The sequence below is a fragment of the Chaetomium globosum genome, genomic scaffold (genome assembly GCF_000143365.1).
Source record: "Chaetomium globosum CBS 148.51 scaffold_2 genomic scaffold, whole genome shotgun sequence".
NCBI classification, from domain to species: Eukaryota; Fungi; Ascomycota; class Sordariomycetes; order Sordariales; family Chaetomiaceae; genus Chaetomium; species Chaetomium globosum.
This window is the reverse complement of record NT_165977.1, coordinates 3,778,905-3,789,015: the sequence shown is the minus strand read 5'-3', so window position 1 is coordinate 3,789,015 and position 10,111 is coordinate 3,778,905. Positions and strand designations below refer to the sequence as shown.

The following is a 10,111-nucleotide window of genomic DNA, read 5'->3' as shown; positions in this document are numbered from 1 at the left end:
CATTGTTGTTCCCCGGACGTCTTTTGGTATGTTTGGTTGGAGTCGGGAGGTTTCTCTTCTTCTGCATATGCCTTTTGCTTGGGGAGGGGGGGGGGTTGTAGGGTAGGCGGCCGAGCAGGAAGTGGTGGACGTCGAGGTAGACTTCGTCGCAGACGACGAGGTCGGCGTACTCGCCTGCGCGGTCGGCTAGGTTGTCGAGGGTGAAGGTGACGGTGCCGTGGGTGGAGTTCTCAAAGGGCACGACGCCGTGGGGGGCGTGTTGGGATTGCACGCGGTCGAAGACCTCTGGTGAGTGGGTTTAGTGTCTGGGACCTGGACTGGACTGAACTGAAAGGGGCTGAGATGAGATGAGATGAGATGAGACAGACCTTTGATCGTCGTTGTTGGCTCGAGGTGCCATTTTGCCTCGGGAAAAGCGATTTTAGTGGCTTGGTGGGAATATGAGTTGAACGGACCGAGGAAGGCGACTGTCGTGCCGGTATTGGCGCCGCCCTCGCCCGCGGCCTGTTGAGTACTCGGTGCCGTCATGTTGACAGAAGACACCACGCGCACGACTGAGGTTTGCGGCCGAATTCGGACGGGTGAAGAAACGCCAGTGGAAGGGGCTGAAAAGGAAACACAGCGGCCGGTGTTATGAGTACAATTGAGCTGTCAATTGTCAAGTAAAGGGCGTGCATAAAAACCCCTTGTGAGGTTTTACTCAAGCTAGCCCCGACTTTGAAGACTGACCAACGGCCCGATCCGCCGCCTCGATCCGTTTCCCGCAGTGGTGCCGGAACTTCGATTGCTTGAGATGATGTGCTACCCGGACCCCGCAAAGGCGCGGGGATCCACCGAGTTCGGCCCCCTTGAAGCCTTTCTCTTGGGTACTATGTGTGGATAGGATGTAGGGAGGAAATCTATGAAAAGCTCAGAACGGTTTGTCTGTCTACTTTCAACGTCGTTTTAAAACACTAGTCACGTTCCCCATGGGACACAAAATTATAAAACGAGTGTTGTTCCGTAACTAGTTATCTAAGTTCCGATATCCCCCCGATTGATAAAAGACCGGACAGACACCGCACGGCTTAGGGCGATGTCCGCGTACCAGGACCATCGCTAGCCCCGCCGGCTCGTGTCTTAAGCGCGTAAACAATCTTTGATTGATGCCCTGCAATGAACTTGTCCTTGTCCGACTTCCCGATCGTACGGGCATCTTCCTGTGCGCATCTCGGTCAGCAAAGGACCGATAGCCGATCGCCAGGAGATGCTCACGCACGTACCTTCTATCAGCCTCCAACTCGAGAAGCCGTCATCACAGAGCGAAGCGGGCTGGGACGCGACACCTGGTGCTCGCGGCTCGGGCCTGCCGGAAAGCCCTTCATCAGCCGCCGCTGCGCAGGCGGGACCTTCCCTGGGCTTCGCGGCGCGGCGGCCGCCTCGTCGGCATGCGGTGGCGTTGGCTCGGACGTGATGGCTTCAATCCCGGGTCCCTCGTGGTTAACGAGGGAATCAACGGGTCAATCGTCGTAGTAGTCATCATCGTCATCTACTTCGGCTAACTGCTCGAAGTTGACCTTGTACCGGAGGATGCCGCCAATGCCGCCGAAGCCCTTGACGAACTGGTTCCCCTCGGTCGACCGATCCGAGACAAACTCAAGAGTGGTACCGAAATCCTTGTAGTGCTCGGCAATCCACTCTAGGAAGGACTCCTGCGAGACCACCTCCATCTCCTGGCCCGTCTCCTTGTCCATGAACTGGTCGCGGTTGCCCGCTTCTTGCTGCTTGGTGGTGTGAATCACGTATTCGGTGTTGTTGCTGTCCTTCAGAGTCCAGCGGTTGATCTCGAGACTCTCAAAGACAATAAGGGTCTCAACAGCACCCAGCTCCAGCGCCTTGAGCGTGTCCTCAATACCGTAGCAAATACGGCCCGTGTCCTGGCTGATCTCCTCGAAGTACTTGCCGATGAGTTTCTTCTCCTGGATGAATTTGACGTTGCCCAACGTCTCGGACGACAGCTCGATGGCCTGGTTGAAACCGTTCTCGCCACCGTACGACACATCGACGACCTTGATGACCTTGACCTGCAGACGCTGGTCGAACAGGTCGGAAGCGTTCAGGTCATTCTTGAAATCGGCCGAACCGGCCAGCACAATGCCGCCAACGTTGACCTTGTCGTTGGTGATGAAGTTCTGCACCGCCAACTCAGCGACCTTGCGAACATAGTTGTGGCGCTTTTCCTCTCTCAGACGGGCAAAACGCAGCGCCGACTGGCCACCACGACCGTGCTTCTTGGGAAGATCGACCGAAAACTTCTGGACGATGTCGCGAGTGTTGCCGCTGAGCGTTCCGAACAACGCTCCGTTACCATCCATGATGATAAAACCGAACTTCTGATCCGACTCGAGCAGCTCGGCGAGAGCCTCCGTGTGGAATTTGTTGTCGCAGAGGTAGAGCGATGTGTTGATGGGCTTGAAGGGCTCGAAATCGATATTGACCTTGCGCTCCTTGCCTTCCGAGGTCAAGATTTCACCGCAGTACACGACAAGACCGTTGGGGGGAACCTTGTTGTAGAGCTTAAGGCGCTGCTGGGTCGAGGTAATGGCCGAAAGGACGGATTGACGGTTAACTCGCGACTTGATGTTGGATGCGGTACCCTGTGTCGCGTGTTAGATATTGTAAGGGTCCGTCTGTCGAGTCGATGTTTGGGATTGGGAAAGACGTACGTATTCTTCTGCCAACATCTTTGCCGCACGAGAGACTTGATCCTTTGGCGCTGCACGAATTTATCAGCCATCTTCCAATGATGGACCAGTCGAAGGCGGCACTCCTTCCTCGGTGGCTGGAGAGGTCAAGCGACGTACGAATAATCAGGGAAATCATGCTGGTGCCATTTCCACGTGCAGCTTCGAGCCGCTTGATGAGTTTCTTCACCTTCCAGATCTCGATCTAACAGCCACATTGTCAATGTCATAATCATCGCGGGAATTTTGGGACATGCGCTCACGTTCTTCTCCGCCTCGCTGGCGTTAGGGTCGCTCATGGTGAACGATGGTTACAAAATGACCGACGTGAGAAGGGAAAAAAAACACAAGGTAGACGTCGCCTTGACTCCTCCTTTAGAAGGGAAGTTTGGGTTTCTGTTGCTTTTTGGCTCGGTGCGTCTCTGAAACCGGGAATTCTTGAATTTAGTGGTGGGGTTGACGTGAGAGGGGTTTCGAGGTTGTGAAGCTTTTTATGGGCTGGGGCAAAGTGGCGCCCCAAGCCTCCACCTGTTGCCTGATATGAGCCACCATTGGACCATCGCTTTCCTTGACCCCGGCCGAGCTTGTTGGCCCTGACTTCTTTCAAGGTGGGGCTGGTTTAGCTGAGTGACCGAGACGAAAGTGTCTTGCAAGAATGCTTGAAACACAAACAAATGTCATTCTACCACATTTACAACTTCAAGATAGTTGGAATTACCATCACGGGTAGCAGCATGGATCTGCATATACGTGGCATTGTAAGTTTTCATCTCGGCTGTCATTGGTAACTGGAAATCCGAGTCAACATCAACAAATGCTGTTTCAAGCCAAGCCAATGATTTATGTGGGGCACCCCGTACCTTGGGAGCAGCCGATGATGCAGCTGTGGTTTGCGGTTTGCGGTTTGCGGATACACTGAACATCCGGCGACGCCCGATCCCGTCGTCGACCTCGACACGCACGCACCGACTTTCATACCGACCAAAAATCGGCGACTTGAAAACCCGCCATAATGGCTAGCTCCATTCCCCTCCAGGTCGCTGAGACGGTCCAAACCGCGCACATCAACCGCGACCCTTCCCCGCGGCACGATCTGAACCCCTCGACCGCAGCCTCAAAGAAGGAGCCCGTCACCCTCGACGATGGCACTATCGACGAAGAGGACGACGAAGAGGGCGAGACGGAAGACGAGGGCGTCTACCGCTCACGCATCACACCTCGCCCGCGCCGGCATCACCAATTCCCGCCCATGCCCGACCTGCGCTTCGAGCAGAGCTACCTGTCGAGCATACGGAATGCGGACACATGGTGGAAGGTCGGGTGGATCACAGCGAGGGACCAGGTAAGCCTTCTAGAAATTCCCAGACCAACCGAGAGGGGAGGATTGGAAACTAGTTAGAACGGATAGAGGTTTCGACCAGGCAAACTAACAATCAAAACAGCTCATGATGCCTTTTTTGCAGGGTGTGGTTTACAACCTGGGTCTCTGCGGCTGGCAATACTGGAACCGGAACGCGAGGATGCACGGGTCGTCGGTTGGGGCACGGCTGCGGCGTTGGTGGTATGGGGTGAATAACTGGAAAATACCATCCAAGAAGTTGCGGTAGAGATGGTACAAAGAGTAACTCGTTGATCAATCTTATGACGCCTTCACCATGGTATATTTGCAGGTCATGTTCCTGAGTAAACGATTCTATTATGCACCAAGAAGAGTCTGAGAACATATCAACGACCCCCATTTTTATCACTTTGAAGCGCCGAAGAAGGACCCTTTGCGGCGACAGAGATCGACCGCTGAAACAGCATACCAGCTACGCTCTTCATGTCTTGCCATAGCACCTAACTCCCTTCTCATGGCAAAATCATAAAATATTCTAGCAAGCTCTTGGGAAACCCATCACTCTGCTGGGGTGATATCAACAACCCGAGGAACTGATTTGGCAACCTCCGGGCTCCCCCTAAGAGCCAGGGATGTCGCCTTCTCGCTCGAGGGCGTCGGTGGCGATTTGATAACCTCGCTTGTATCGGTCTTTGACTGGTCCACAGCAGTTTCGGTCTTCTCCATCGGCTCGGCTGAGTTGCCAGCGTTGACTTCGGGTTGTGGTTCGGTATGCCCAAGAGTGGTCGCGCTCTTCGTCGCAACCGCAATGACATCAGCCGCAGGTGGTTCCGGTTCCGTGATAATAGGCTGCTCGGGGCTGGAGCCGCTGGCCTCAGAATCGTCGCTAACAACAACATTCCGGTGCGCTGCTCTGGCGTGCTTGTGTTTCTCGGCGGCGACAGGCGGGCCGGGAATCTGTCGCACCTTGCTGTCCTCGTCAAACGAGACCCTGATGGGGAACTTGAACATGAAGCTGGGGTTCTCCACCTCAAGATCCTCGTCCAACACCTCGTCCTGTTCAAACTCCTCCTCGTCGACTTCCGACTCATCCGGGACGTGCTCCTCTTCCTCATCGTCGCCGAATTCAGGCTCACTCCCCTCCTCTTCGGACTCATCCCACTCGTACTCCTCGCTCTTACGCTTCTTGCCCGCCCACCCGTTCGAGCTGCGGTGAGCGGCGGCAGACCTCTGGGGGCGTCCAGAGCGACTGGTATGCCTTATCTCTGCATCATCACCGTCTCCCTGTACACTCGTGGAAGCGCTCGGCGCCCTGGTGCTGGCGTTCTCTGCGTTCAAACGAGTTGGCGCCCGGACCTGCCGACCGCTAGCCGTCGTAAGAGGGCCACTGGGCTCCGCCGGGGTATGGTGCCTGGTGTTGCGGGTCGAACGGCGGTTGGTGGAGTCCGAGTAGAAATCGGCCTCGTCGTCGGAATATGTGTACTTCATCCGCTTCCCCCGCGTACGCCCTTCGTAGAGCGAGAAGCCAGGCTCCGGTCGTCTGAACTGCTCCTTGCGCATCTGGCGGTATTCTCTACGCCGCCTCTTTTCTTCTGTCGCCTCGAATCGCGGTATGCTATTCACGATCCTCTTAGCGAACACCTTCGCCTTCGGTCCGCGGTCCTGTGTCTCGAGCTTCTCGCTTAGCAATCTTAAGTCTTCTATGCTCCCGGCAACGCTCCACCACGTCCTTTGTATGCCGGCCGGGTTGCTCTCTCGATACACGCGGAATGAGGTATCGTCATTACCCTCGATTAGGAAATACCGCCGCTTGTCGCCATCGCCGCCCCACGGTTGCACGCTCAAGGGAATGTTGAGATCGTCGTCATGTCGGTTCTTATAAGCTTGGCTAATGCTCGCTCGGACCGCGTCCGAGGATGAGAGAGTCCATTGCACCAGCGTTCGGAGGAGGGTGAGCTGGGTACGAAGTTAGCAGCGGGCCCGAACCTAACAGGGCTAACCGAGGTAAAAAGCGCAACACATACCCTTTGTACGGGGGTCATCGAGGCAAAGGTTGTTTGGCCCGCGACCGGGTTCTGGCTCTCCCAGTCCTTCGCCCACTGCCCTTTATGGGTCTGGATAGCTTCCTCGAGCGCACGGTTGTAATGTCCGGGCCTGTAAATCCAACATCGTCAACAATTTGAAGCCGAAATACCTCGCGTTGCATAAAAAAAAACATGTGCCTTACTTGACATCCTGCTTGCGGTTCAGGAGCAGGCTCAGGAGGGCGCAGAGAAAATGCTCAACACGCTCGCCTGGGATCGCATCGACGACGTCACGCTCGAGCTCTTGAGGGCCGAAATTTGCGAGGCTCTTAGGAAAAGCATCGGTAAATCGGGCGCGGAACATGACGATGAACTGCGGGGAGAAAAAGTCAGCTCCTAGTACGACTCATGATGGGCGCGACTTCTCGCGTCGCCACGCGGCGAATACGCGAACTAAGGCGTAAATGCTTACAGCAATGTCTGGATTGTCAGCCAGAACATATTCGTGCGGTGGGGAGGGCTCCCGCTTCGGTCGGGGAGGAGTCTTCTCCTTGGGCTCTAGGGCCGGGTTGTTGTCGACCTTGTGGAAGAATTTCAGGATGCCATGGCGCTCTTCCAATTGAATGTCGGATTCATCTTCAGAAGGTGGCTCCGAGAGCGATGAAATCGAAGATAGATCCGAAGAATCGTCGTCGGCCATTTTTGATGTTGTTGACGCGAGTTGGCGGGCTGGCGTTTGCTGCGGTTGAGCTTTGGCGCGAAGGAAGTGGAGGTGGGAGAGTGAGGAGCACTTTGGGTCCGAGTGAGAGATCGGCTGCAAGAAATTACGTACCCGGCCCGACAATGGCCAAGGGCTTCCTAGCCAGCTTACTCTTCACGCTGGGGCACTTGATAGGTGGATTCACTCTACAAACAGCTCAATATGTTGCTTTAACCCAACTGCTTCTGTTCACAAGGCTGTCCGTATAAGCACAATACCCGCCCCTCGAGCTGCCCTGGTCGACCTGTCGAGCTGCGCCAACCTGGATTCCAAACCATCATCACTTTCCCTCGCCACCCATTCCATTGCCCACCAACATCCCAACAGCCAGCCCAACAGTGTTATATTGTTAACACTCGGATTCCTCGTTCCAGAAAAACATAGCGAGACCATATATAAGAGGGCCGACCGACCATACTAGATTTTAGTCCAGGCCGCCCACAAGTACCAGTCTGGGCCGGTCGGAGTGGTACCTGCCGTGATCGGTGTTGGGAAAGCGGATATGTGCGGTGGAACGCCAATGCTGCGCTGGTGACGGGTTTGGCGAAAACGGCACCGCTTGATGAGGCCCGTGATCTGGCCCGCTTTTTGAATCCAGCTCCAGTGATTGGTGTTGTACCCAACCAAAACCATACTCCGGTATGATTTTGAGAGCTCGACAACAGCATCACCGCATAGCCCATTCGGGTGGGTTCTGGCGTGCAGGCGGCCGTCTCCGTCAATCATTTTCTGACCAGCCCCCCGCGACAGCGGGAGGACACGGAGCGAGCTTTTTTAGACCAGGGCTTTGGTTCTCTTCCACTTTTGAGGCGCGCTTCCCCCGGGCAACCCAACCACGAGCTTTGCATCTCCATGCTAACCTTCCTTATCCGATGTGAAAACGGTACCGTACCGGGGAAAAAGGAAGATTCACAGCGGTGTCCGTTCGTAGCTCAGCTTCAAGAATGGTGCCACAGGACCACCGTAGCCAACAACAAGCGCCTTCTGGCATCTCTCGACCTTCCTAGGCTGTAGACCTAATCTCGGGTATCGAAAATGAGGGTTTGACACTCGTCATGACGCCAAAGACAGGTGCGCGATCTTTGGAAAGTGGTTCTCGGTGCCTTAAATAATGCAACTCTGCATAAGATCAGAACGACAGCTTGGCCTGAAACTTGCCAAAATCAACTTGCACGCACAATAGCCCTGCGGAGAGCATTGCAGAACCAGCAGGCTAAGTGGCCAGTTGTTTGAAGGTACCGGGCTCGGCCGTGTGCGTCCTGCGCGTCATGGAAATGCTTGAGCACACTCTCGGAGAGCGCAGTCCGGGCTGGCTTTTACGCAGGTCCGACCAGCAGAGCTGCCAACCAGGACGGCCCACACGATGCGCCAACACTTTGGGATCATGAAACTTAATGCTTCAGAGGAGGCTGGATCCTCGATCACATTGAGGATCCGGATCTAGTTTATTTGTTAGCAAAAGCCGAGTCAATACGACCTTCAATTTCAAAATCATCGCAGGTCATACATGATATTTATTCTGATGCAAACATTGATTCGCGGTCGATGGTTACTGTTGCGAATACGGGAAATGGCCATGTTAAGAGGTTGCGAGGCGGAGAGCTGAGGTTGGACGAGCGTGTCGGCAGCTTTCAGCCTGGCGAGGAGATTCGCGTACTGTGTGATTAATGAGTGTCAGACCTCAAGAAGTCACCAAATCCTCGCAAGCAACTCAGAAGGGTTGGCTTAGGTTGATCTGTGAAACGGGCTTGCAATTTAAAATACAAATCATTTGGAGACAACAGCGTCTTTGAATAGGCGTGAACTGAAACTGCAAGCTGGAATTCAAGAAACAAGCCCACTATCGATGTGAGTGGTAGCCTGCAGCTTTGGGCACTGTGCTTCATGTCAGCGTCACCGGCCTGAAAATCCATGCGCCACACCACTCCCCGCGTTAGGGCAATTGGGAAGCCACACCAATTATCTGTGGCTGCTGCATCCACACAGAAATTTGGGAAAAATATCGCTTCACCCATTTGGAGCTTTCAAGTGTCGCAACCTCAACCTCATTCAACCACCGAGACAACCCGTCACTTCCACATTTTCCAGGTAGGAAGGGCAAGATGGGTCGCGTCGTAAGTAAACTTCGCTATTCCAGTTCCCGAATTCTTCGACTCGATTCAGCACCGAGACCTCGATTGCGACGACCGACCGATTGAGACGGAGAATATCTCGAAACTTGGGGCCCTAGAGAGGATGCTAACTGTGATATTTTCCGCCTTCAGATCCGCAACCAGCGTAAGGGCGCTGGCAGCATTTTCACTGCCAACACCCGTCTGCGCAAGAACCCCGCGAAGTTTCGCAGCCTCGACTACGCCGAGCGCCATGGCTACATCCGGGGTATCGTGAAGGAGATCATCCACGACCCCGGCCGTGGTGCTCCCCTTGCCCGCGTTGTTTTCAACTCGCCCTACAAGTTCAAGAAGGTCCCCGAGACTTTCATTGCCAACGAGGGCATGTACACCGGCCAGTTCGTCTACGCCGGCAAGAACGCCGCCCTGACCGTCGGCAACGTCCTCCCCCTCGGCTCCATCCCCGAGGGTACCGTGGTTTCCAACGTTGAGGAGAAGGTTGGCGACCGTGGTGCTCTTGGCCGCACGTCCGGCAACTACATCACCGTCATCGGCCACAACCCCGACGAGGGCAAGACCCGCATCAAGCTCCCCTCGGGCGCCAAGAAGGTCGTCAGCAGCGACGCTCGTGGCATGATCGGTATCGTTGCCGGTGGTGGCAGGACAGACAAGCCCCTCCTGAGTACGTTTTTACATGGGTGGCGGAGGACTATATCATCGGGTTGGACAGAACAGAACGCTGACACGCGATTACAGAGGCCTCGCGCGCCAAGCACAAGTTCGCTGTCAAGCGCAACCGCTGGCCCAAGACTCGTGGTGTTGCCATGAACCCGGTTGACCATCCCCACGGTGGTGTAAGTGCTGGAAGGGCGAATGAATGCTGGGACGTTGTATATCTGACATGGTGCTACAGGGTAACCACCAACATATCGGTAAGGCGTCGACCATCTCGAGGTACGCTGCGCCGGGTCAAAAGGCGGGTCTCATTGCTGCGAGGCGGACGGGTCTGCTGCGTGGTACCCAGAAGACGAAGGATTAAATGCGTTCATGGTTCTACATCTGGGCAAGGGGTTCATCGGATTGCATTGGTCTTTTGCTGCTTTGTAGTTACGGAACTGCGAAGGCGGACGGGAAACTTGCTCATTTGCGCAAGC

At 55.1% G+C, this 10,111-nt stretch overlaps 5 protein-coding genes across 5 annotated transcripts in view; 2 read left to right on the top strand and 3 right to left on the bottom strand.

The window, feature by feature from the left end:
• The window catches only part of CHGG_03304 (uncharacterized protein), a gene marked incomplete at both ends in the record, with an annotated part of 1,609 nt that extends 1,081 nt beyond the window's left edge, over nucleotides 1–528 (bottom strand). The window contains 2 exons of the mRNA XM_001229819.1: nucleotides 171–285; nucleotides 369–528. Of these exons, the coding sequence (XP_001229820.1) occupies nucleotides 171–285; nucleotides 369–528 (275 nt within the window). The remainder of the gene's footprint in view (nucleotides 1–170; nucleotides 286–368) is intronic.
• Nucleotides 529–1,499: 971 nt separating this feature from the next.
• CHGG_03303 (eukaryotic peptide chain release factor subunit 1) lies at nucleotides 1,500–3,022 on the bottom strand (the record flags this gene model as incomplete). The annotated part of the gene is made up of 4 exons (XM_001229818.1): nucleotides 1,500–2,636; nucleotides 2,706–2,755; nucleotides 2,844–2,928; nucleotides 2,987–3,022. The coding sequence occupies 4 exons, from the start codon at nucleotides 3,020–3,022 to the stop codon at nucleotides 1,500–1,502; spliced, it is 1,308 nt and encodes a 435-aa protein (XP_001229819.1).
• A 713-nt stretch (nucleotides 3,023–3,735) lies between these two features.
• CHGG_03302 (uncharacterized protein) lies at nucleotides 3,736–4,330 on the top strand (the record flags this gene model as incomplete). Its single annotated transcript, XM_001229817.1, has 2 exons — nucleotides 3,736–4,065; nucleotides 4,166–4,330. The coding sequence occupies 2 exons, from the start codon at nucleotides 3,736–3,738 to the stop codon at nucleotides 4,328–4,330; spliced, it is 495 nt and encodes a 164-aa protein (XP_001229818.1).
• Nucleotides 4,331–4,620: 290 nt separating this feature from the next.
• Nucleotides 4,621–6,786, bottom strand: CHGG_03301 (uncharacterized protein; the record flags this gene model as incomplete). Its single annotated transcript, XM_001229816.1, has 4 exons — nucleotides 4,621–6,018; nucleotides 6,087–6,216; nucleotides 6,290–6,459; nucleotides 6,559–6,786. 4 exons carry the CDS (start codon nucleotides 6,784–6,786, stop codon nucleotides 4,621–4,623), a joined length of 1,926 nt encoding a protein of 641 aa, XP_001229817.1.
• Nucleotides 6,787–9,590: 2,804 nt separating this feature from the next.
• Nucleotides 9,591–9,996, top strand: CHGG_03300 (uncharacterized protein; the record flags this gene model as incomplete). Its single annotated transcript, XM_001229815.1, has 3 exons — nucleotides 9,591–9,639; nucleotides 9,714–9,811; nucleotides 9,871–9,996. 3 exons carry the CDS (start codon nucleotides 9,591–9,593, stop codon nucleotides 9,994–9,996), a joined length of 273 nt encoding a protein of 90 aa, XP_001229816.1.
• Between the last annotated feature and the right edge of the window lie 115 nt (nucleotides 9,997–10,111).